The sequence below is a fragment of the Eulemur rufifrons genome, chromosome 27 (genome assembly GCF_041146395.1).
Source record: "Eulemur rufifrons isolate Redbay chromosome 27, OSU_ERuf_1, whole genome shotgun sequence".
Lineage (NCBI taxonomy): Eukaryota > Metazoa > Chordata > Mammalia > Primates > Lemuridae > Eulemur > Eulemur rufifrons.
Window position 1 is genome coordinate 27,644,547 of NC_091009.1, and position 27,857 is coordinate 27,672,403.

A 27,857-nucleotide genomic window follows, 5' to 3' on the forward strand; every position below is an offset into this window, starting at 1 on the left:
AGGAGGACATTTTATTATTATTAACTTATCATCTGGTTCTCTGGAAATTCCCAAACTCAGTGAATCTTCTGTGCCCAACCTAGCCAAGGCTTTAAAGGGAAGACTTTTAAAGAGAAAAGGCCAGAGTGCACAAAAAATAGAATCATGGAATTTCAGAGCTAGAAGGGACTTTCAAGATGGGCTAGCGTCTAGACCAAACCTGTCATTTTCTAAGCGAGGAGAGTGAGGCCCAGGGAGCCTGAGGTCTCACAGATAATTGGTGGAGCAAGGCAAGAACCCAGGTCTCCTGACAAGTAACGATTTTCTTATTTCATTGTGGTGGTCGCTATCTTTCAACCAAAAAGCCCTTACATCTCCAAGACCTAGTGCTAAAAGAGTTAATGGACAATGCGCAGAGCCCTGAGTGCAGAGCTATTCTAAGATAACACATAACAGGAATACCAAGGGTCCATGAACCCAGAGGGAGCAAAACTGCTGGTGCCTAACGGCGCCTGAAAGCATGTTGACACACTGCATGTGGTTTCACATGAAAGGCAAGGGAATAGGAAAAGCAGTTTTGAATCCCAACCCATTCTAATTTGGGACTGGCTCTGGGCACCTACTGGAGGGCTGGGCCACACCCCAGCCACTCTGTAAAATGACCCTTCAGTTCCTTCACTCTCTATTCTGTGGCCCTAGTTAACCCCTTCTCTGCCTTCATAAGGGCCATAACAGACATTAGAAAAAGAGGAATATCAAGGAACATCAACTCCAGAAGTGAGTGTAATTAATTGGGGTCATTCTGTGATGAGAAGAGTCTCAGTCTGGATTCAGCTGATTCCCATTAGTATCCACCCTCCCCAAGCAAGTGTGTGACCTGAAGCCTTAGCCAGCCAGGCTCGTAAGTCCACAGGAGAGCAGTTTCTCTAAGTGTGAGGCTTCAAGACCCAAATTCACCTTGCATCAGAATCACCTGGAGTGCTTGTTTAAAACGTGGATTCTTGTACTCCTCTGCCAGAGACTCCAATTTACTACGAGTGCAGTGATGCCCAGGAATCTGCATTTTAAATAAGCATCCCAGGAAATTTTATGTACAAATAATTTAAGAATCAATGCTCTTAAAGCAATGTTTTACAAACTGTGGGATACAGCCCATTAGTGGGGTTTAAAAAAAGGTCAATTTATAGGGCACCACCTAGCATTTCTCAAAATATGAAATAGAATAACAGAACAAAATAGAAAATATCAGAATACACCACATAGAGCAACAATAAGTATTGTTTTGTGAAAGTGTTCTCAGCTATGTATTTAATATAAATATAAATGTGTGTGTGTGTGTGTGCGCGCGCGCGCACGCGTGTGTGTTTTCCAGCTTGTGGTACAAAATATAGTGATTCATGATCAAAAAGTTTAAAAGTCACTGCTCTTGAGCTATGGTCCTAAATTCTGGGAGATGATTATATACCCCAGATCCTTTCGAGAATCTGAGGATATTCTTTCTAGCATTGTCTTCCAAAGGAGGGAGGAAGGGAGGGAGGGAGGAAAAGAAAGAAGGCAGGAAGGCAGGAAGGCAGGAAGGCAGGAAGGCAGGAAGGGAGGAAGGGAGGGAGGGAGGGAGGGAGGGGACAAAATAATTTGTATTAATATACAAATCCAGGGGGTCCCTGAACTTCTGGAAGCCTATTCTCTAAGGACTTTTTTGAGGACAATTCCTACAGTGTCTAGCACTCTGGTTACAGTGGGCACCCAATAATTACTGGACCTCTTATTTTCAGGGTGACTAGAAATGCTGAAGTTAATGTTCTACAGAACACTGGGAGAAAGCAGTTGGCAAATTCCAAGAATAAGGATTCTGAAAGCAAAGGTGTGGGCAGAGTGTCACTTCTTCCCAAGGAACATGCTCCCTGTCCACAGTGAGTGTCTACAGGCTCCCTGCAAGGGCTGGCAGTGGCAGTGGCACTTTTCCCACTCTCATTGATAAAGTCAATAGAGGAATATCTACTTTATTCACGGGTTGGTGAATTCTTTGACCCACCCACAGACACAGAGGCCCCAGCCTCACCATCTCTATATGATCAAAAGGACACAAATTCCTTAGTCTTATATGGAAGAATTTAAAAGGGTATAGACAATTAGAAAACCAACCAACAACCCCAGCTTGATTATCAACACAGTTCTATCCCAATGGTTAAACCTTTTAATACACGGAAAAAGGTAAAATGAGAGCAAAGGTCTTCAAAACCAGCCTTTATTAAGTGAGGCTTACAAAGAGGTGATGGAAAGTGACAAGGTACAATGAGGTGGGAGAGTAAGTATCAGTGAGAAGACAGAATCAAACCCCAAAACTATTCTAAAATTTCCTGATGCTTTTCAGTAATTTGTTTTCATGCAGTGGAAATTGGCACAACATCTAGGATGTGCTGGTCCATCTGTTTTTTTAACTTTGACTGTAGGCAAGATTCAGAACAGCTGGAATCAGCAGCACTGACCAGCTTATAAGTGTCTAGAGGAAAGAAAAATAAAATGAGTGTGTGGGAGATGCAGGAAGAGGGTTAAAGGGGGCAGAGGAAAAGAAATCTGGAAGCCATCTCAAGACAGACAGAAGAAATGGCCAGGTCAGAATTGATGCAAAAGAGCTATTAGAGAGGCCAAAAGCTAAGGAGGAGAAATCGCCGGGGCGTCAGAACAGGCAGCTAGCAAACAGTCCAGGAGCTGGACTTAAAGTTCTACAAGTTTGGGTGTCAATGAGAGTGCCCTGGGGCTTCACCTCTGAAAGATCAGATCAAGATCATCCAAAGGTCCTAGATCAAGCATATTACATGAGCTGTTGGTAAACAGTCTGCACAATCATAGTCTGGAGCTGAGACAAAAGCTGGATTCTTGGTTCCCTAAATGCAAAAGAGGTGATCAGAGAAAATGGCAAGGAGTACCTAAGAAGAATAGTCATAGGACAAATGGGCATGGGTCCCAATCCATAAGATGACTGGCTAAGAGACAGAGCTGGCCCAGGAGAGGGGAAAATGTCCACAGAACAGTCCTTGGTACATGCTCTTTGGCTTATAGCCCCACGACTGACTTCTTAAGCCTTGACTTAAGCTATGGGTAAGCAGGTCTCTCGCTTCTACGAAGACTGTTCAATCTCTACTCAAGAGAAAAGATTTGGCAGTGAAAAATGTCAATCAAGACCTCATTTTGGAGAGGAAAATATTAAACACAAACAGAAATAGATAAACCAAATTGTATTTCAAACAAATATCAGCACACTAAAACTCTGGGGGCTGGGAATGTTATGGCTTGAATAAGCTTTGTCCCCTCTGAAACTCCTGTTGAAATTTGACTGCCATTGCAGTGGTGTTAAGAGATGTTTGGGCCATGGGGGAGGATCCTTCATGAATAGATTACTGCTCTCTTGGGAGTGAGCTCTCACTCTCATGGGACTGGATTGGTTCCTAAGAGAGAAGGTTGCTATAAAGTGAGTTTCCTCCTGCGTTTGCTCTCTTTGCACTCACCTGGCTGGCTTTCCTGCTTCTCCGCCATGTTGTGAGGCAGCACATGCTCTCACCAGAAACTGAGCAAATGCTGACGCCATGCTCTTATGCTTTCCAGCTACCACAACCGTGAGCCAAATAAACCTCTTTTCTTTATAAATTATCTAGCCTCAGGTATTCTGTTAGAGCAACACAAAATGGACTAAGACAGGGGAGAAAGAACTAGCCAACTAACTTTCGAACACTGTATTTTGGGCCCTTAAGGCTGAAAACAAAAAGAATTCTAAACCTGTATTAAAGCCTAGTTAGTAGTCTTCTTTTCAGAGGCATGGGTTGGTGATCCCATGCAGAGAACAGTAGAAAAGGGAGAAAATTGAATAAAACATGTGCTATTGGATTGAAATTGAAGACACTGATGTGAACTCATAGGCTTTAATGTAGATAAGCATATAGATAGAGAAATAGCTATAGAAGTACATGGTAGGGGTGTGTGTGTCTGTGTCTGTGTGTATAAGCATCTATCTATGACCTCTGTCTGCGAAGAGGGACTATAATAATAGTACTCCAATAACAAAGAGCACTTAGCACCCATGGTTTCTAAATACCATTCTCCACTAAAAGCAACCAAGGCTCTCTGAAGAAATGGCCAACTCTAAAGCTGAGGCAAAGAAAGTATAAGGTAAACCTGGACCATCTTGTTGTGCTAGAAAGAAAGGAAGTGCTCAAAGAATGACGGGGACATATCAAAAGGACACAGGAGGCTCAGCACAGTGGTTCATGCCTGTAATGCCAGCACTCTGGGAGGCCAAGGTGGGAGGATTGCTGTGAGGCCAGGAATTTGAGACCAGCCTTGGCAACACAGAGGCCCCATCTCTAAAAAAAAAAAAAAATTAGCCTGGCATGGGCCTGTAGTCCCAGCTACTCAGGAGGCTGAGGCAGGAGGATCACTTAAGCCCAGGAGTTGGAGGCTGCAGTGAGCTACGATCATGCCATTGTACTCCAGCCTAGGCAACAGAGTGAGACTCCATCTCTCAAAAAAAGAAAAAAAGGACACAGGAGCCAGCTTAGAGGGACTCTATTGGCCAAATCTGGGACAATATGAACATTAAAATAAAGATGGTAAAGCATTTATAACTATTGAATAAAAATCCACAAATCCACATTAATCTAAACAAAACACTAATCAAAAAAATGGGGGCAATGGAAAAGCTCTTCCTTTTACAATAGAATTCCAAATGATAAATGTAGAAGGAATGATGGAAACCAGAAAGATGACTATTTGGTAATCATCACAATAATAATTGATTCAAGCAAGCATTATCAACAAATAACTAAAATTAGTTGAGTATAAGGGCTGAAGAGTAACTTGACATTTACATGATCTCTAAGTATCTCTCCACAATATATTCATTAATTACAAAGCATAGAATAAAATAACTTTATGGTAGAAAAACCTGGCAGACACCACTTTAACCAAATGGTCAAAGTTAACATCACCAGCAATGGGACAGATCATCAGCAAGTGCCTCCTGAGATGATGCAGGAAAGAACATGACATTACTTTTATGGTATGCCTGCCAAAAGTGTATATAACTTGAATCTAATCATAAGGAAATATCAGAGATTATCAGAAATATCAAATTAAGGGACATTCTACAAAATAACTGAACTAAAAGGTCCAAAAAATGTCAATGTCATGAAATACAAAGAAAGACTTCAAAATAATTCCACATTAAAGGAAACTAAAGAGATAACACAACTGAATGAAATGTATAACCTCGGACTTCCTTTTTCCAAAAAGAACTCTGGAGCCATTGGTAAAATCTGAATGTCTATGGATTAGATAATATTAATATTATTATATTAATTTTTATGTCCTGATTTTGATGGCTGTACTGTGATTGATTGCATAGGAGAACATCCTTATTTTTAGTAAATACACCCTAAAGGTTGTATGGATAAAAGGGCATCGTGTCCACAACTTACTCTAAGTATATCAGTAAAAAAAAAGTGTATGTGTGTGGATTGTATATGGAGAAAGAAAGAAGTTCAAATCAAATGTATTAACATGTTAACATTTTGGGGTAATCTGGATAAAATGGTGGTATACAGACATTCTTGGTACTATACCTGCAGTTTTTCTGTAAGCCAATATTATATCAAAATCTTTAAAATGCTTAAAGATTTCATTCTAGAGGAAAAAAATAAAATCATTTCTCCCATCTCTCCTCTGCCAGTGAGTATACGCTATTTTGTGTTATCTTTTTCATATAAGCCTTCTGTCTTTCACACGACACCATGAGCCTCCTAAGGGCAAGGGCTGGGTCCTACACCTCTTTCTCTTGTGACCCCAGAACCTGCATAGAACCTGTTGGTCATTGTTGATGATTAGGATGAAGCCAAGTGTTTATTACTGAATCACATGTGATAAAGATGACTAAAAGGGTCACTTGTCACTCAACAATTCTGGTTCCTTGACCTTGAACTCTACACCTTATTAGAATCAACATACACACAAACATATACACACTTAAAATATTCTACATTAAATAATAACTTCCATGAGCTAGAATGGTAGCTTATTCTTCTTGTGTATATTTAATTCCAGCACAGTGCTCGACATAGAATCAATGTTCAATAAATGTTTTCTGAAATAATAAGTGAACCTCACATACCAGGATTAGTGTTCCCCAAAACTTTCTGTACTAATGGACAAAATGGCCAGTAGTGGACTTGTTTTCCAGATGGAATAATAAAAAAAAAGATGTTATTAGCCCCCACAAATAATGTGATTTTACCAAAGATATTTAAGTCAGCTGTTTCTGGCTGATTAGAATGGCTCAAAAACATGCCCTGGCCTGATAAATTGCTTTTCTTCATTTGATTAAAGGCGAGAACCTTTCTAAAGTCTTCTTTAGTTTGATACCAAGTAAGCCTACTAAAGACGTATTATATTTTTTCCATCATGGCTTCCCTGAACCATGTTGTAAGGTATAGAAGGATTTCTGAGCACTCGTGATCTGGCCAGAAACTCAGTATGTGTGCTTGGGGACTAGAGGGTGGGGATAAAGAAGAGGCAACACCGAAGTCTCTAAAAGCCATATTATCTTCACCCACCTCCATTTAATGATGTAACGGAGATCTGGCAAAATCAATATTGAGAAAGTACAAGAATAAGGTTAGAATCTAAGACAAAGCCAGTACCCATAGCCCATTAATTAGTATATCATAAAAACCTGAATTGCTTTCCTTAGGAGGTGCGAATAGAAGAGACTATGCTGTGCACCTGCCCGTGTGTCTGCACACGTGTGTACATAGGACTCTGCAGTATGAAGGGGCACACATTCCCACCCATTGCCAGAGAAAACAGAAGCAAGGAAGAGGTGGACAAATCCAGTCCAGGTATAAAAAGGAGTGAGGGAGGAGGAGGAGGGCTGGAAGTCAATACACCTAAGAAGCTAAGCCTTTCTTTACTGTGCCTGCCTTCCTGGGTTCACCTCACTTGCCATTCAGAGTTCACTCAATAGCCCATGCCTTGTCTTCCAAGGAAACCCATCTGAGGCATCATTTCCACCTGTACACTGCAGAATCAATTCTGTACAACTTCCTCCTTTTGCTAAATCCCAGAGATGCTGCCTATAAATTCAAAGAATTTCAAGCATCAACAGTAACCCCTACCCCCACCCTAGAACTTAGTTATGAACATCTGTTGTTTACAAGGGTTCAGGCTGAGAGCTGCCAGACTTGTTCTGCAACCTCTACTTTAACACAGAGGCTGCCAGGGAGGGGTGTCTGAATTTCATGCAAGAATGCCCTGTCCCGACTGCTTAAACAGGAATTGGCAAACACAGCTCAGCATCCTACCGTTGAAGATAATCCTAGTTTGTTCAATTCATTTTCTAATCCTGGTTCTTTAACCAGCTGTACCCAAAATATATTAAGAAGCAGAACTGTGCTCATTGATCCTCCCTGAATTTAAAACTCGAGGGGCAATGACAGTGGAGATGTATAAGGAGGAGCCAGCAGAAAGGGTGATCCTGTTTGAACTTGAAAAAACCCAAACCCTACTTTTTTCTCATTCTCCTTAAATCCTTCATTAACAGTGAGTCCCTCCCCCTTGACTCTGTTTCTCCTCACAGTGTGATACTTTAGTGCAGTGCGGGAATTAGATATTAAAGTCTTTACTTCAATTAACTTTGGACCACATCTAATTGAGAACATTAACTGTGCTATCTTTTACCTTTCCCTGACTGAAGCAAGCACGAGTCCCTCCTGAGTACTCCACCTTCCTTCTCTTCCCAGTGACGACTGGAACCTACTTTAAATGGGATCCTATTTTTAGATTCCTGTTCTCTCAGCCTGTCTGATTTCCCCATTTCAATTATAAAAGTCCGTATGGCAGAGACTATCTTTTCTTCTTATCTTGTAAACCCTCCCGCTTAACACAGTCAGCTCCCAATAAGATGACATGGCTTTTGCCTTGAAAAGAGAACTGGATCAAAGTAAATTCATTTAATTGGCTGCAAATTCCTGAGAATTAAAGATCCCAAGAACACGTTGCCTGGTAGAAGCAGGAAGCACATTGCTTCCTGTGTCTACTATGAAATTATTATGGGGCTTACAGAAGCAGAGAAAATGAATCTAAAAGCTCTCTATGCCCCAGCACTGTTGTCAAGGAACATGATCACCACTGTCTTTGCTCCATGGAGCTGAAAGCCTGAGGTACGGCCTGCTCACATTCCAGGGGGGGATCCTAGGAGACACAGGAAACTCTTAGGAGTCTCCAACATCCTCCCAATTGCTTATAAAAGCATGTCTTGCTTCTGACCTGCCCTCTTATCATTCCCTACCCTAAAAGGATGATATAAAGATATTTATGCATAAGCTTGGGAGATTCTGTTTAGCCTCATGAGACAAACAACCTAGCAAACCACATTCTGTTGTGCTCATGACTGAGGTTTGTACTACACTGATGTGCTGGTCTCCATGGCTTACAAAACTGGCCTTTTTTTATTCATGCAAGTCAAAACTGGGACCTGTGGGCCTCAACACTACACATCTTTATAGAAAATCAACAATTTGGCAACAGAACTATTGACTCCAAGAAGACAAGGAAACCAGAGGGTGGTTGTATGACAAATTTCCTCCACCTGATAATTATGAGCCTGGATCTAACACATGACGCCTTACAAGACAAAACATACAATTGCTGAGTTTTTGTGGGGAATGGCCATACAATTATATAAAGTCACACAATTGCATATGTCCTGCCCAATGTAGCCATACCATAAAAATCAGGAAGGAGGATGAATTTGTCATTCATGAGGACCCACAGGGGTCTCTGAAGAAAATGGAGACTGACATGATATTACCTAGTCAGGCTTAGGAACGCTTAGCCCTGTACAGGAAGTAACTAGTGAATCTAATCTGCCAGTGTTTTATGTAGTATATCTGCGCTGAGTCCCAGCTCCCAAGGATGATGATAATGGTTGCTATTGCTTAAATTTACTCTCTCCTGGCTGGGTATGGTGACTCACACTTGGCACTTTGAGAGGCCAAGGAGAGAGGATTGTTTCAGGCCAGGAGTTCAAAACTAGCCTAGGCAACATAGTGAAACACCATCTCTACAAAAAATTTTTAAAAATTAGTCGACCTGGTGGTGTGCACCTGTAGTTCCAGCTACTTGGGGGACAGAAGCAGGAGGATCCCTTGAGCCCAGGAGTTCAAAGTTATAGTGAACTATGATTATGCCACTGCACTGTAGCCTGGATGACAGAGCAAGACCTTATCTCTAAAAAAAAAAAAAATAATAAAAACAAAATAAATAAATAAATGCATTTACTATATGCCCAACCACCATCCTAAGGGCTTCACATGTATTAATTCACTTAACCAGCATAACAACTCCTTGAGGTAGGTACTATTATTATACTTATTTTGCAAATGAGGAAACTGAAGCTATTAAGAATCTTCAGCTAAAATCACACAGCTAGTAAGTGGAAAATCCAGGATTGTAACACCAGAAAACCTAGTTTGAGAACCTGTGATCTTAACTATCATGCTTGACTCCTCCTGTGGTGATGATAATTATATCAGCTACCATTTATTGGGTGTCTATTAGGTTATAGACACTAGCCTAGTGCTTTACACATATTCTGTATAATCCTAGAACAAGCCTTTAATGTAAATATTACTCTCCACATTTCATAGATAAGATAACTGAGACTAAAAGGAATTAAGTGACTTGCTCAAGGTCACACAGCTAGCTATGAGTAGAAGAGACAGGATTCAGACCCAAATTTGTCTGGCTGAAAGCTTTGAGCTTTTTCTACTAAGTCACAAAGATTCCCAAAGAGCTTTCAACTGAATGCTCTCTCTATTCCAAAGACTGGCCACCACCCTATCTTGCTGATTCCCAAGCAACCTTCTTGTGCTTCCTCCGTCCTGCTTTACCCACGGGTAAGAAATCCTCCCAACTCTTCCTCCAAAAAGGACTGAACTACCACCAAAGCTTCTATATGGACCAAGCCTATGAAAAACACACCAAGGAATCTTTTATTAATTTCTAAATAAAGGCAGCTTGAGCCATGGGGAAGGAAAGCCAACCCTTGCTCAACACCAGATGCTACATCTGGGCAAAATCTTTCCTAGGGGAACAAACAGCTCCCAAACATGTCCAAAATGAATGAGTGACGCACTGGTCCCAGGAAGTCAGGGGTTCTCCCTTCTGGCAGTGTGATGTTTCCTCCTACTTCTCTCCTCAAGGTCACCCCATACTCAAAGAGGAACTTTCTGGTCCTCCACCCTTTGCTGATTTGCAACCATGGCTATAACATTCTCCATGGTCAACTGACTCTGTACTTTTCAACCCATTGCTATCCCGTGAGACTGGTGAACAACTCTGAACTCAACTTCAGAGGAGGAATCTGTGGTTTGGTGCAGGTTGATGTAACTACAGAGACTGTACACATTCAAAGGCTGGGCCTAAGGCCAAGAACATACACACTGTAAGAATTGCTCTTTAATTAATTGTGTACCTACCCTCCCACTGAAAGGAGTACTGCAGGCTGAATGTCTATCAAATCCTTGAGATACCTAGGTCCGTCTCCCTCCCTCTTCCAGTAGTAACACAACTCATAACCAGCCAAATATGCAGATTTACTTTCCATGTGTACTCCCCTGATATATTGCAAATTTAACGTTAGTGAGAATAGGATATTGTCACGTTCCTCTCTATACCCAGTACCTAGCTCAATGCCTGGTACATAATCAGGTCCCCAAAATGTGTACTGACTGATGCACAAATAAATATAGCTTTGAAATCCCTTTCAACCTTTTGTAATCTGAGTACCACAGACAATACAAAGGAAGTTTCCTGTTTTCCTTCTAAACCCTTATTGCTGGAAATCACAAATATTTCCACAGCCTCAACCATCCCCTCTCTATGAACATGCCCATATCTCCACCAACATCCAAGACCTCTCTTCAGCCTTACATACAGCCATTCATTTTCTGTGGAGGATTGGAAATTTCAGCTTTGGTATCCTTCCAATACCTTCAGCTTAACATCCCAAAACCAAATTTCTCATATTCTAGCCCTTCAAAACAATTTCTTCTCCTAACTTCTGTATTTCTGTTAAAGGTACCATTAATTTACTCGTCACCAAGTCCAAAAGAAACTTCATAGACCTCTTTCTTTTGTGGCTTCCAAGCTCAGTTGAAACCTGAATCCCATCGGTCTGTAGATTCTTCCTGCGCCAGGTGCTGTAAGCTCTAGGAGTACAGAGGGTGGTATCTGTCTTGCCTGGCATGTGTCTGGCACGTGGTAAGAGCACGATACATATTTGCTAAATGGATGGAAGGATAAATGCCTATTCTTTTCATTCTTACCATCCCACTCTAACTTAGATCCTTATTATCTACTGCAGCAAATGGTCTCCCCATCTCAAGTTTCCTGTCATTTAGCAAACTACCACCAGGTTAATCTTCCTTAAGCAGAGTGCATACCTAAGCTTGGACACTGAGCTATTTAAATCTTCAGTGGTTTCCAGTGTCTACTGCACAGAGTCAAATCTCTTAGTCAAGGGTCAAGGCCTTCCATAACACGATCCTACCTACCTTTGTCCAACTCCCTTATATACACTTGCTCCCCCAGCCAAACCAGTCTACTCACTGTACCTCAGAAGTGTTTTGTACTTTCTTCCAGCTGTGCCCCTCTTGCCTAGAACATTCCCCCCTCCCTCTTTTTCCATCTATCAAGATCCATTTTCTTCAAAGCCTGGTTCAAATACCATTTCCTCACTGAAGTTTCCTGACCACACCAACTGGGCATCATGTCTTATGTAGCACGCACTTGGTACTTACCACAAATAGTCTTACACTGAGTATTTGTGTTCTTGTATTCAGACTTAATTTCTCTCTGACTAGATTATACATTCATGTGGGAAAGAATTACTACTTTTGCTTATTTGGATTTCTCTCCTCTAAGAGTGTAGAATAAAACCTTTAAAATGTTCAACAAATATTTGCTGAGGAGAAGGAAAAGCTGAAAGAAAGAAAAGACATTGTCAGTGGGTTATAAAATAGCATTAGGTCTCTGTAAGGATCACAGCGGGATAGCAATGTAGAAGTATTCCTCTAAAAACTCAACAGAAAAAAAAAAGCTACCTCAAAAGAAAAGAAAGAAATGAGCTATTAAAAGTAGGAGATCAAAACCAAGTGAGCTACGACTGAAAGGTAATTTACAGCAAGTCTGTGTAAGGAAAAAAAAAAAAAACAACAAAAACAGCCAATGCATTATCAATTAGAGTCCTGCTGGGCAATATTAACACAGATTCCACTTAAAAGAGACAATCAAAGGTTCAGCAACAAATAGGAATACATTTAGGCTCTTCAAGGAGCCAAAGAAAATGCAAGAACATCTTCCCTAGGAAGGCTTCCCACCCTCGCATAGTACTTTATAATTGCTCTTAATCAAACCAGGCCACAGAATTTCAGACATTAACAGGGTCCTCCCAGAATTCACAGGGATGAGGGAAGCCATGTTACCTATCTGAAACAAAGCAGACTAAGGTAGAATCAAACAATCGCTCTAGTTCTATCTGGAGCGTCTCTCGTTCTTTCTTTAGGGGAGGGGGAAAGGAGAGAGATGGGACCACAGGGTCAGACTTTGCAACAGAGTCTGAGCTGTGTGAGCTCTAATGAGGATGTCTTCACTGAGCACAGTGTGGGAGAGGACAAAAGGTGAGCAGAAGCAAAGCAGAATAGGCAGCAAAGCCAAAGGGTGACAGGGTAGCAGCTTCCAGGGGAAGAAGTTGTCCAAGAGAGGATGAAGAAAGCACTTTAGCAACATTTGTTCCTAAATGCAGTCACTTAGAACTGTAACAAAATACCCAACCTAACCCAGTATGAGAGGCTGAAATCTAGCCAGGGTGAGAAAGTGGCCTGGAAAAGGGTGGGATGAATCCATGTGGACCAACTTCAGCCCCAGCCAACCTGCCCCATCCCGAGTTGAATAGTTTCCACTTCCCTGAGACGCGTCTGTCCAGAGTTGCCGCTGGCAGCTGCTCTCCTGGCAGCACCGGGAGACAAATTCATGGCATTGCTGGGCCAACAGCTGCTACAGCTCCGGGGGAGGTGATGAGTGCCCGCTGAGATGCTCTGGGCAGAGAATGAACTATTCTGGGACCAGTCCTAGAGTCAGCAAAATCGAGGCTACAATTCACCAGCTGAATGAAAATACAGTACGATTGTCACTCCAGAGACCCAGGAAACCAAGAGCCCTTTCTCTGTCCCAGATTCTCTGACTTCAGTTGATGCTTGCCCTCACATTTGACCCCATTTTGTCTATTTCCAAGGGCACGACTTCAGTTTTGGCCCACATTAACCTCACCACTGGACTGCCATGCTTTTTTAACAGGTCCTCCTCCTTCCAGCCTCTCCACTCCAATTGATCATATGCATCGTTGCCATAGTTACCTTTCCAAACAAAGCATGGCCATAATTATGTTCCTTGCGCAAAACTATCAATAGTTCCCCTACGCTTACAGAATAAAGCCCAAATCCTGTTGCCTGGTGTTCATAAACCTCTGTAATCTTCTGGCCCCTACCACCTTTTCCAGGTTTATTTCATGATCACATTTATAATTCTTGTTCTTCAGCAAAACAGACAAGTTAACCCACCAGTCTTATTTTTTTCAGCTCTCTTAGCCTTTACTAACACTGCTCTCTCTGCAAAAAATGCTTCCTTCCCTACCTTTTCATCTTCTTTCTATAACTTCTGCATTGTCTCAATTGTACTACACTTATCGGACAAACACTAGATTGGCATTTTTATTTTTCCATTTTCCATCCACTGAACTTTACTTCCACAAAGCCCTCCCCGGTCCCCCAACCAAAAAAAAAATCTCTCTTCTTGGTGTACCTGTGGCAGTCTGTATGAATGGGCAGCCATGGTCTTTCATACACCTGCCCTTCCATACACCACACAGGGACTACGTGGCGGATGCTGCTGACTGTCCCCTAATAAGTTTCTCCTTCTTCCACATGAACAGCAATGCCTTATATATGAAAGCATATCAGTAAGAAATCATAGAGATTAACTTTTACAGATCTTCTACTTGAAACATTTCTAGTTCCATCAGATAACACTATCCTACTTCACCTTCTACCCTACCAAAAAAAAAAAATAAATAAAAACAAAAAACCTCCCCCCTTACCCAGGTAACTTTTACTTCTCATAGCAGTAAATTTCACTACTGCCTAACATTGGGTGTCCCCCAAGCCTCAGGTCCTGGATTTAGCTCTTTTGTTCTCTTTCTCATCCCCGAGTTCATACATTTTAAAATCTGCCACAATCACCTTCTACTGAAGATTCTGCTAGCTACCCTCAGTCACAACCTCTTATCTCAGCAGTACAACATCTCTACCCGGATACCTGAAGGTCTCACACTGCCCCAGACCCAACATATGCAAAGTAAGATCACCATTCACAACAGGTCTTCCCTCAACATCCCCATTTCTATTATGGATGCCACAATTTTTCTAGCTTACCAGGTTAGAGGCACTGGGTCACCATTACAGTTTTTACCCAATCAGTCCTGTCTAGTCTCTTGAACATCTCTTCAATGCACTCCTTTCTCTCCCTTCTTTTATTGCTATCACACTGTGTGTGGATTATACCCAACCCCCCCATCCTAGCCTTCTCTGGCATAAAAATTCACTCCTCTACCATATTTTTCCTCCTGTCTCTCTCCCCACACAAGAACCCAGAGGGCTCACTCCCATGCTATCACATGAAATACTAACTCTCTGCTTGCTGCAAAGAGCCATCATTTGGGGTCCACTCTCCTTATGTAACCTTATTTTCCACTGCTTTTGGAAATATCTGTGTTCTCATATCTCTACTATAGCCCTTTGCACATTATATTGTTTACATGTCTGTTTTCCCTGTTAACCAGGAATTCTGAATCTTGTGTTAGTCCCCATAGGAATCAGTACAGAGCACAGTACCCAGTAAGTATTTAAAAGCGGTTTGTTGAATAAGTAGATTGTTACTCAGGATAAGATTAGATAGGAGCTACTGGAGTAAACCAGCCACAAAGTGATGGCCAAAGGACTGGAGAAGTTTCATTTCTCTAGATTCCTGTACCACCTTGTACGTTCCTTCCACAAAACTTACCCCAACTTTAAGTTATATATCTAATCGTGTGATTTGTTTGATGCCTGTTTCCCTGTTCTGTTGTAAGTGATATGTGGAAGAGGCAGTGCTTGTCCCCTATTATATCTCAAGGCACAGGGAAGGAGTTCAAGGAACGTGCAATGAATCTTAGTTGATGAATGAAATGGATATTAGTTAAGAACCTTCCCTTTAATGAAGCTGGGTCCCATATTATCCCCTCCATCCCCTCATCCCCAAACATTCCTGCCTCCTCTCATCTGCACATGCTGTGCTGCTCTCTTACAGAAATCTACCTTTAAAATCTAACCTAGGCCGGGCGTGGTGGCTCACGCCTGTAATCCTAGCACTCTGGGAGGCTGAGGCAGGAGGATTGCTTGAGATCAGGAGTTCGAGACCAGACTGAGCAAGAGTGAGACCCCATCTCCATTAAAATTAGAAAAAAATTAGCTGGGCATGGTGGCGCACACCTGGAGTCCCAGCTGCTTGGGAGGCTGAGGCAGGAGGATCACTTGAGCCCAGGAGTTTGAGGTTGCTGTGAGCGAGGCTGACACCACGGCACTCTAGCCTGGGTGACAGAGTGACATTCTGTCTCAAAAAAGTAAAAAAATAAAATAAGATCTAACCTAAATTCCACTTGTTTCAAGAAAACTTTCTTGACTATTCCAGATCGTTTATCTATCACTGACAATTTTTCTCTGACATCTTATCAGATCTACATAATACCTACAATCTCTTAATGAGATCATTATTGCTTTTTCCTCTAGTTGCTTCTTGTATTCAAAATCTTTTCTCCCCAACCAGATATGACCCTCTATGGAAACACACAATGAACTTTTCTTGTATCTTCCAATACCCTGTGCAATACTGAGCACAGAGCTAGTTCTCAATAAATACTCACTGGCTATTTAAGAAAAAATGGGCCGGGTGCGGTGGCTCACGCCTGTAATCCTAGCACTCTGGGAGGCCGAGGTGGGCGGATCGTTTGAGCTCAGGAGTTCGAGACCAGCCTGAGCAAGAGCGAGACCCCATCTCTACTAAAAATAGAAAGAAATTATATGGACAGCTAAAAATATATATAGAAAAAATTAGCCAGGCATGGTGGCGCATGCCTGTAGTCCCAGCTACTCGGGAGGCTGAGACAGGAGGATCGCTTGAGCTCAGGAGTTTGAGGTTGCTGTGAGCTAGGCTGACGCCACGGCACTCACTCTAGCCTGGGCAACAGAGTGAGACTCTGTCTCAAAAAAAAAAAAAAAAGAAGAAAAAGAAAAAATGATGTTAGGTACAAGCTTTATCAGAAAGGAAATTTATTCTTCCAGTCTTGGGGAAAAAACCCTGTTTCTTGTATGTGATCTTAATCAGAGCAATACACATGATTTAGAGATTAACCTATATGAACCTTGATTTGTAATAAATACATCCTTAAGCTGAGAATATGATATAGTACTAAAAATCACATGCTATTCTAAACTTAGGAGGAGCTTGCCAACAGAATAGGCCTAATTTTGAATCATTTTCTAAAGTAAATGATTTCTCCCCTAAGTCTTCATTTATCACATACTAAAATAACATTTTATTATCAGTTGATTCTCTTATCATAAAGAGAATAGGACTTGGGGAAGATAAGAGACTCTGAGGAGAAAACATCTGGAGGAAATTCTCATTCAGGCTTATTTTGAGAGTGTCATGGTCTCCTCAATCTTACCCTCCATATTTATTGCTCAGAGCTGCCTCGTACAGGATAACTTGTGTCCTGTATTACCAGATCAATAAGCAAAAATAGAAAATAGGGAAAACATAATATTAATTCTTAAATTTATCCATTCATTTTCTCATTCCACAATATTTAGTGAGCATCTGTTTTTAATATATACCACATATTATGCTAGGCACTGTGGGAAGATGAATCAGACAAACTTGTACAGCCCACTAAGGGAAGATAATAGACAGTGCTGAATGCCCTAAGTGAAGAACAAATAAAATGCTATACGAATTCAGAAGACGGAGAACATTTTTTTTCTGGGACAATCAGGAAAGTTTCTTGGAATCTGAGATGGGTCATAAGACATGGGTATGCCTTAGACATGCAGAGATATAAAGAATGGGCACATAAGCTCAAACAACAAGATGCCAACAGCCCACTGGACTGAACGTTCTGTGTGGCTAAGGTTTAGTGGAACAGAAACAGGAAATATGGTTGGAAAGCTGGTCAAGGCCAGATGCATGGGGGCCTTGAAGACCAAGCCGAGAAGAATGCATCTTTGCCAACAGAGCAGAACTTCTCAAACTTCAGTGCGAACACAAATCACCTGAGAATCTTATTATATTAGCTCTGGGATAGAGCCTGAGATTCTGCATTCTAACATTCCAGATGATGCTGACACTGGGAGACCACAACTTGAGTATCAAGAACATGGACAATGGGTGGCCATTGAAAGTTTTGCAGAAAGAAACTGCCTGATCTCCAGTGTGTTCCAGGAAGACTAAATCTGATCATAGTGGAACAGGCAGAATGAAGCACAGAGAAGCTTCAGACTGTGGTCCTCAGTGCTGGCTGTTCGTTAGAATCACCTGGGAAGCTTTTACACCATCCTATTACCCAGGCTCCACTCCCAGAGATTATCATTTAATTGGTCTGGAGTGGGGCCCAGATTTCTGTATTTTTAAAAAGTTCTCCATGGAATTCTAATGTGTAGCCAGGGTTGAAAATCTCTGCTATAGATAATAGACTAAGTATTGTAATCATTTAGGCAAAAGATGATGATCTAAACTAAGGCAATAGCAAGGAGCACAATGAAAGGGCCAGTTGCATAAATATTGTAAATGTAGAAGGAATAACCTTAGCAACTGCCAAGGCAGGGATTTAGATGTATCACTATGATATCATTCATTTCTTCTGGCTAAAGACAGCTCGGTGAAATGGTTAAAAGTACAGACCCCAGAGGCAAACTGCTTGAGTTTGAATCCCAGCTCTATTTACTAGGGAAGAGTGTGTGTGTGTTGTGTGTGTCCCTGGGTTAAGTTCCTTAACCTCTTAATGCCTCAGTTTTCTCATCTGTAAATTGAGGTTAATAACAATAACCAACATATGGAGTTGTGGCAATTAAGTGAGTTAACATATATGAAAAGCTCTTAGAACCATACCTGGCAATAAAAAGAGCTATAAAAGTGTTTGCTGTTATTATTAGTGTGGTTCATCAATATCATCTCCAGGATATTGAAAGGCACATGAGACTGATCTGGAAAAGGAGAAGTCCTTGAGGGCTTTCAACCACTTTGACATCAATAGCTCATGAATCCAACTGGATCTAAGTGGCACACCCTGCCTCCCTCCACCCCAAACAAACCCCACTCCCAATATTTCTAAGAGGAACAGCCACAGAGTCCCTACTTGAATTGCTGGTCCTTAGTGCTGCGTGTCTTGGCCAGGAAGCGCTCGGCCAGCTTCTCCAGGTTGCGGGAGTAGTCCATCTCAATCTCAGCCTTCTTTCGGAAGAAGTCCTGGAGGTCCTGCAATAGCTGCACACGGAGCTCACACTGCTGGTCCAAGCATTTCATCTGCTCTGTTAGCTGAGCACGGATCTCTGCAACAAAAACAAAGGAAGACAGTCAGACAGACAGCCCTAAATAAACACCATACACATCAACATTCACCCACCTTCCCTTTACTTGCTCCCTGTGGTCTGGGGAATTCAAAGCCCTTAATAAAAAAGCCTAAAGTCTAAATTGGCCATTTGATGTGAGACACTTCCAAAACTCCACCAACTCTTTTTGCCATTGAAGAATATTGTGAACAAAGAATCTGCTGAATCATTTAGGAGATGCTGCTTATTAGACATAATAACATTCAGAGTTACCATTTATTGAGCAATTTACTGTGTTTCTGGCACAGTACCAGAATTTGGGTTCTCTTCTGGCAGAGGGCCCAAAGGAATTATCTCCCAGCACTCTATGAGGTAGGTACTACTTTATCCCCATTTTAAAGATGAGAAAACTGAGTCTTGAAGAAGTCACGCTTTTAAGTGGTGGAGTTGGGATTCAAACCCAGAATGACTGACTCCTACGTTTTATATTTTCTCCCATCATTTCAAAATGTTTTCTAGCATCTTCATGATGTAGGGTGAGGGTCAGCATATTTTAATGGAGGTAGAATGGAATCTGTCCAAGGTCAAATGGGAGCAATCGAACAAGACAAGAACCAGGACTTCCAGGCAAGCAAACCATTCACTGTCAATCAGATTTCACAGTCTGCAGTATCACAGAATGTAAATCAATCTTCAAGAAGTTGACTTGGAAAGAGATTTTTTTCACTAACAAATATCACTCATATCTCTGTTGCTTCATTCTCACGGATGCCAAAGAGCTTCTACAGTGTCACAGCTAGAAATATTTCTGGTTAAGTTTTAACTTGCAGATTTCTGGCTGGCCAGAGTCCGTGCACAGGGCTAGCAAACACTGTCTTCCTGGAACTGCAGCAATGGTAGCTCCAAATGCAACCAGATCTGCCTCAAATGCAACACCGCATTTGTTACTGACAAGAGACCTGGCACTCACAGGAAGCAATCTGCCAAAGCTAGGCTTTTCAGCTCAGAGAAGGCCTACAGCATGTATTCTGCTCTGCTCAAGTTATGTCCCAATCCCCATCTGAGTCAGAATGGAGCCATTTCTTTCATCCCCTTCCCCTGCAAGCCTGCTTAGCTCAAGTGCATTAGGATGTGACAGTGACTCCAATCCCAGGGAAAAAGCGTACCTATATTATGCCTTTCCTTATGCATGCTCCAAATTCATTCCCAAACAGTACAGTTGTTAACAATGCTTTCTATCTATGCTATGTAATGCATGGTTCCGGGGACTGGCGGTATCTAGAGTTTTCATCTGAACTGTAGCTAAATCAGAGGCAAATCCAAGACTGGGTCTAGGATGCTGAAAGGTTCGCAACCATTCCTCTCAAGAAGCAATGAAGATGGGTAAATGGTGCATTTAGCTTTGCTTTGGAGTAGTTGGGGGTCCATAATCTATCCCCATCTACATTTTTTTATTTCTGTTTTTACAGATCCCAGTATATAGCACAAGTATCTGGTCCTTTGTGGGTGATCTTAGGTGGCCTGTGAGTGCAGTTCTCACCCTCTTCTCCTTCACACCTCCCCTTGCCAACCACCAGTGCCAACCAGCCCTGCAGTAACCTCACCTGAACTGAAACTGAGCACAGAAGGATTGTTTGCAGCAGACAGAAGGCTGTGTAGAAAAGCCGCCTACCTCATCGCTCATCAAAGCTCTCTTGTTCTGGGTTTTATGGAGTCTGGTTACAAGGGTGTTGGGGGTAAAGATCTGCAGAGGTCATGTCAAGCATGTGGGCCTTGCCAGGGATTTCTGGACCTCTTAAAGGCAACAGCCCTTTTTGAGACTATTCCTGGAGGCAGGAATCTGTTCCCTTCTATGCACTATTGAAAAGCTGGCAGTAGTAGCCATTGCGTGGGCAGACTGTGGGTAGAGAGGGCACTCAACATGCTCATTGATACTACTTACAACTTGACCATTAAATAAGAATCAGGGCCTCTGAAGATGAAAAGCTTTCCGGGTACCCAATCAGTAACAGATGTACAGGAGATATGGATGGGCAGCAGGGCTGTCAGGCCCCTCTGAATTGCCTGTAATTCACTTAGGAATTTGTCTCAGTAACATCACTAACCAGGGGAGCGGAAAGGAATAGTTAGATCGCATGACCCGCCACCGCCCCCCCCCGCGCCCCCCAACCAGAAAAAGAGAGGCCTAGGCAAAGTCCCATGATAACCATGAAGTTCTAGGCCACTTTAGAGTTGTCCTGTCTGAAAAACAAGGACTTCATAGAAAGCCTCTCAGATATATGATTTAATCTAAGAAGCCCCAGGCACATCCAGCCAGGATGCATTTCCACCCTGACTTTCTCAGATGCCTCAGTGAGTGGGCAGTACAGCAGAAACTGCATCCCACCCTCAGCCACCCACTCCGGGACCCTTGAAGGGAAAGGAGCATGTGTTTACTGAACACGTTTTCTGGACCTTTGTATATATCATCTCATTTAATTCTCATAACTAGTCTATAAGGTAGCCCCAATTATCCTGATTGCACAGATGAGAAAACTGAAGTGAGACTCATTGATTCACCAAAGGGTTGGCAATTAGGTGCAAGTGGGGTTGGAGCTAAATTAAAGTTTGTCCAACTTGTCAAAGAGACTGATGGTAGGGCAGGGAAACAAAAACAAACAAACAAACAAAAAATAGGACACTAGGTTGGAGTCTCTGACGGTATTTCTGGGAAAATCACAGTGACTATGGCTCCCTGCTGGAACATAGCCTTCTCCATCTTCCAGCAGAGGGGTTATTAAGGCCCCCAGAAACAACTCTGGACTAGCCCACCAGATCATTAGCTAGCCCATGTCTTAGCTTGTCCACAACCGGACTGGATCCCTTCTCTACTTCCTAGATCTACTCCATAGGGCAGCTGTGGAGGAAGTGCTTTTCTTGTCCTGTGAGCACAACCTGAGGTCTGCCAGTAAGCTCAGAGGACAGAGAAAGTAAGAAAGTGATATCTCCACCCCTGATCCAGGAAAAGAAGAGGCTCTGCTAATAGATACCACCTGCCACTGTGGCTTATTTGTGACATGACACCACTAAGCATCTCCCCTCCCCCACTACCCGCCTCGAAGAAGCCTCCCTTGCTACCATCCTCAGAGCATCCACACAGACATTTAAGGGACACTCTAACCACTCCCACCCCTAGGCCCACAGCTCCAAGACAGAACAGCTGCTCTATCCAGGGCAGAATGTGCTGCTTCAGGCTTTGCTGCTGCTGCTGCTGCAACAGAGACAAACAATGGTCCCCAAGAAGGCAGCTATGCCAGCCCCAGTCCTCCGTCCATGCACATAAGGGGCAGGAAACAATAGGCCACTGAATGCCAGCATGCCTGGGCCATGTGCCCAAGCTAGAGGCCCCTCTGCACTCTCGCCTACCAAGAAACCAAAGGGCAAGAAGAAAGGGACAATTTATAAAAACATGGAGAAATTCCTCACAGTTCCTTTGTGAGCTTAGATGAGCATGCATGTGCACATGTGTGAACACTCAAAGACTCACACCACTCACACCACCCACAGCATGCTTCACCACACCAACTCAAGGCTTTACAAATCCAGTTTACAGTCGGACGACAGTTCCTGAGAACTAAGGGGATAACGGGGTCCTTGTAGATTCCTTTCTTAGTACTACATGGGAAGAAGTCAAGCTCTCACATTCTAGAGGCAGTTATATCTCAGGGGTACGAAAGAATTCCCTGGTTATCCACAAAACCAAAGTACTAAGGTCACCATGAACCACCTAGACTGATACACACCAAAAACAGCTTCCCCTGGGCACCCAATAACGCCCATTTATTCAGCAAATCTTCCTGAGCCTCTCCTGTATGCAGGCCCTATGCTAGGTGAGAGTGATAAAGGGGAACAAGATAGGCCTAAGCCCTGCCCTAATACAGCATAGCTTGACAAAGAAGGGAAGGACAAGAGACCACAGAAAGTCTTACTGTTTCTGCTTTTAATATTCTTTATTATAACAAAGCCATGGTAATAGGCCACAACCTGGAGACCTAAGATTTAAAAATCATCAATAGCAGAAAGAAAAGAAACCAAGTAACAAACCTAAGAAAGATTCCGTGTCCTCTGACTCTTTTTTCTATCATGTTTTTAAAAAATGGCACTTGAATAAAACCTGAAGTTTCCCTTACAAGAGGGAACAAAAGTTTTATTTATTTATTTTAATTTTTATTTTTAGAGACAGGATCTTGCTCTGTCACCCAGGCTGGAGTGCAATGGTGTAATCATGGCTCACTGTAACCTCAAACTCCTGGGCTCAAGGGATCCTCCCGCCTCAGCCTCCAGAGTAGCTGGAACTACAGGTGGACACCACCATGTCCAGCTAATTTTTTTTACATTTTGTAGAGACAGGGCTCGCTATGTTGACCAGGCTGGTCCAGAATTCCTGGCCTCGAGTGATCCTCTTTCCCTAGCCTCCAAAGTGCTGGGATTTACAGGTGTCAGTCAATATCCTTGGCAGGTTTTTAAACAAGTTTCCTGAAAATCAGAGTTGACCTCTGATATTTCATTCAAAGATTCAAGATGAAATTTAACCCCACTGTCTTGAAATTAAGATAGTGGGTGATGGTTGTACAACCTTGTGAACATACTAAAGAAAATATTGAATTGTACATTTTAAAAGAATGAAATTTTATGACATGTGAATTATATCTCACTAAAAAAATAAATTAAAAAGATTTAACCCCACCAAATAGCATATTTTATTGAGCACTATCTGCCAGCTAAGTGGAAAATGGCCCAACAAACAGGAAACAAAAGGAGGAATAAATTCTTGGTTTCCATTTCTCCATTTGTATGGGTTAAATCAGTTCTGCATTGAATATTCCCAAAGCAAATCTTGGAAGCTGCCCCTTTGGACAGCAGCGTTGGATATGACTTTAAACTCCACTGGCAGATCACCATCCCATCATTTCCGAAGGGTGTCAGATCAAAACCTGGCAAGGAATGTTTTTATGTGTGAGTTCAAATCCAGGATCAGCAGACACACCCAAGAAAGCTTCCCCTGGGAAATACTGCCTCCTTGCTCATGCTTGGCCACAGCTGAGATACTGGCTACACCTGTCCTAGGGTTTAGAAAGATGCTTTTGATTTCCTTTTTAGAAAGATGCTGAAGGGTCATAACGAGGATGCAACTGGAAGAAAAACCAGCCCTAATAGATTACTGATCGTTTAACAAAATCAGGATCCACCACACTGCCAATCATGTGGACCCTACATTATAACACTTGCCAATCCGGGTGACACAGCCCTCTGAAAACCGTCCTCACTTCAGAAAACACCCAGGGAATTCACCAGTCAGCACAGACAGGGGGCGAGGTGGATTTAGTTCAGCCTACTGCTTTCAACCTAGAGATACCAGCCCCTCTCTTTCCCCCATTCATCTCCTTCTTGAGGAATTTCTCTCTAAATCTTGAATCCTACATTTCTAAGGAGAAAATGGGGTGGAAGGGCAGGCCTGGGAAAAGACATAATCTTTCAGGAGAGTCGCACAGGCACGTCCTGCTCTTCTCCGTGATGTGCCGGCACCCAGGGGGCAGGAGCAGTGACTCTCAGGCCCGCGCGCAGAGCATGAGATCAGCCCGTGTTCCCCATTGGGAACCTGGCCTGACTGCCAGTCTTTTTCCACCAAATCTGCCTCACCTGCTTTTAGCCCTTTCACAAACACATGATGTCACCTCAGCCATCTCAGGAATATTAATTCCTAGTACCTTTCCAGCAAGTGTTATATAAGAATACAATTGAGGCTTTCATTAGGCTCTGCCCTCCATATCTCTTACCAAGACTTCTTATCACAGCAGTAATCAGCCCCTCTCAAAACTGTTCCCCAAGAAACAAAATGCTGGAATGCTCTGCCAAGTCTCGCTCTTTACCCTGATGGTTTGCCTTTCTACAAACTTAGTAAGGGAGGACTCTTAAAAATCTTTGCTGGACAGATGTGAGAGCCGGAGCCGAGAGAAGCAAAGGGGATTGACCACGATCACACAGCTATTTAGTTGCAGATCTAGGACTGAAGCCCAGGGCACTGGGTTCCCCCAGCCGATGTTCTTTCTTACTTTTATTGCAAACATTTATTTGAGTACCTTCCAGATTCCCTGGGAATACAAGACAAAAGTCCTCTCTCCAAGTTGGCAGGGCAGAGGGAAAGAAACAAGAAAAAAAAAACCTACAACAAACAAGGTGAGATAATAGTATAGTAAATTAGTAAATGAGGTATGCACACAGAGCAGAGAGAAGGGAGGCATAGCACCATCCTCAATTCGCTTCTTATGCCATATCTTTCAGTCACTGACATTATTACCTATTAGTAGTCAGTTTCCCAAGAAAAGCCCATTAAGCTACTCTCAGTAAACTAGGAAACGCCCCCTGTACTGTATTGACTGGTGAATTCCCCAGGTGTCCTTTGAAGTGAGGACGGTTTTCAGAGGGCTGTGTCACCCGGATTGGCAAGTGTTATAATGTAGGGTCTACATGATTGGTAGTGTGGTGGGCCCTGATTTTGTTAAACGATCAGTAATCTATTAGGGCTGGTTTTTCTTCCAGTGGCATCCTTATTATGACCCTTCAGCATCTTTCTAAGAAGGAAATCAAAAGCATCTTTCTAAATCCTAGGACAGGTGTAGCCAGTATCTCAGCTGTGGCCAAGCATGAGCAAGGAGGCAGTATTTCCCAGGGGAAGCTTTCTTGGGTGTGTCTGCTGATCCTGGATTTGAACTACTCTTCCTCAAAGAGTGTGAATGATAGCGTTTTGCCTCATTACTTTACTCTATTGAATAAACTCTACAGAACTATCTATCCATAGACATGAGCGACTCCAAATAACCAACCAATAAATAGCTATTAAGCCCCTGGAATCACTGTTTTTCATCCCTTACATCCCTGTCTTCCCCACTCTTAGTCCACATGCTTTTGGTAGAACTGATTCTACCTCTGCCCTCTCCAAAGATGGTGGATGTCACTCCCAGGCCTTGGCTGGGAGCTGCAAGACTCGGCAACAGTGAAAGTCTGAGACTGCTGCTGCCGCCATCCTGCCACCATGAGTGGAAAGCCTGATTGAGAATGGAGTTGGCCTGGAGAAGCAAACTGAGAGATAGGGAAAAGGAAGCACAAGCACCTTAATCAAGTCATGGCGAGAAGACAGCCCTATCCCTGGACTTTTTAGTTTTGAGTTGGACACAAGCCAACTCATTCACTTTTGCTTAAAACATTTTGCATTGGGTTTTCGATCACTTGCAAACCAAGGAGTCCTAACAGATAAGGTGAGGGATTCTGAAGTCTTCAAAAGTATGAAGGTCCCTGTTCTCAAAGAACTTACAATGTAACTGTGAAGACACAATCAAAATACACAAAACATTCTTAAAATTTATATAATTATTTATATATTATATAATTATACAAGATATAGAATTACATGGTATATAAATTTTGATGTTATTATATACTGTAAATACATGAAATTAAGAATAAATACTACAAATAAAAATTTTGAGGGCTCAGGACAATCAAGAGGGGCTAACATTACTAAAGTAAGACTTCGTGAGGAAGGCTAAATTTGTCTGTTCAGTGTACTAATGTACTTTTGGGACCCAGTAGGCCTGCATATTTGTGGACGGAAGGTAGGAGAGAAGAAAGACAGGGAGAGAGAATGGGAGGAAATAGAAGTCTGAACTTCTAAAATACTATTCTGAGGATGTGTTAGAATATCAGTAAATGAAGGGTGAGGAAAGAATATTCCAGAGGAAGAGAAAATGTAGGCCCAGAGATGACAGTGTTGAGTACGGCCTCTTTGTGAGGTGGTGAGGAGGATTACTTGAACAAAGGGTGACACTGGGGCATGGTCAAAGATAAGGGTGCAAGGGGAGGAAGAGCGACTCCAAAGCCCAACAGAGCAGTTTGGATTTCAAGCGGCCAGAAATGGAGCTGGTAAAACTTTGTGTCTTGATGAAAACAATAGACAGAGTTGAAGGAAGATCACAGTGGAAGAGGTCTGCTGGAAGGATTCCTGGGCTTTCTAAATTAAGAGGTGGAGCGAGCATTAACAAGCAACACATGGCAGAGAGGTCTAAATGAGTAGGAGGATTCCATGAGCGGAAAATCCCTGCACACACTAACACTGATCATCAGCAGTAATACGTACTTTAGAGCCCGTGACCCTAAAGTGTGATTCCAAACTATTCTTCCCTTTACAGTAGTGAGTAAACTGGACCCATAAGAGAGATTCCTGGGTTCAAAGGTAAGACAGTAATCTTGGCAGGAGGAAGTGGGGGCAGTTGTGACTGGAGCCCTAGGCTCCTCTGGCTTTCCTTTCTACTACAATTCTCTCTATTGAACTTTAATGTAGCCATCTTCAAAACCGTCTGCCCTGTACAGCAGATTCTTCCAAAGCTATCAAAGAAAGAACCTCTCCTCCCCTTACATGAACTCCACACTACCTAAAAATAATGCATGCGGTATTGGAAACAAAGAGAAACCAGCTACTGGGAACAAGAAGGAGAAAAATGGCTCTATGAGTTTCCAAAGGATGCTCAGTCATCCATTAACTTTCCAGCTTCCCAGTGAAGGCACAGAAAGCAGCCCCATAAAGCCGATGAGGCGGGAGGGTATGGAGGGGATAGCTCAATGAACTTTAATGCTCACGATTGCTCTGGCAGGCCGCCTTAGCTCTTTCAAGTAACTCAATAGCAAGTCAAAGACAAAAGGCTCCCAAATGAACAAGCTGCCACATCAAATGCCAAAGTAGTAATTTTAGCTCCTAGGCTTTGCCTGAGATGTTTAAGAAACACAATTCCCAAGGTCCAAAATCTAGAATTAACTTGTACTACAAACTAAAGATGCAGAATGAGAAGACCAACAGCTCCTCTGGAAAATGTCACCTAATCTGATGCCCTGGGATTCATTGCTAGTGACAAGCTACTTGACAAGCTGCAAGTCAGTTTCCAAGGACCAAGATAACTAACCAGGAAACCCAGCAAATATTTATCTAGCACCATCTCTGTGCAAAGATCTGGGTGAAGAATCATTGGAACACACATGACAATGTAAGAGATACACACAAGAAAATGTCAAGCATTGTCTTACTCTCAAGAAGCTTAT

At 42.5% G+C, this 27,857-nt stretch overlaps 1 protein-coding gene across 7 annotated transcripts in view; it reads right to left on the reverse strand.

Annotated features, from left to right (window-relative positions):
- Positions 1–27,857, reverse strand: part of SRGAP2 (SLIT-ROBO Rho GTPase activating protein 2) — a 223,459-nt gene that overhangs the window by 114,235 nt on the left and 81,367 nt on the right. For all 7 annotated transcript variants that reach the window (XM_069459697.1, XM_069459696.1, XM_069459698.1 and 4 more), the window contains one exon: positions 18,536–18,728. In XM_069459697.1, coding sequence (XP_069315798.1) covers positions 18,536–18,728 — 193 coding nt within the window. The remainder of the gene's footprint in view (positions 1–18,535; positions 18,729–27,857) is intronic.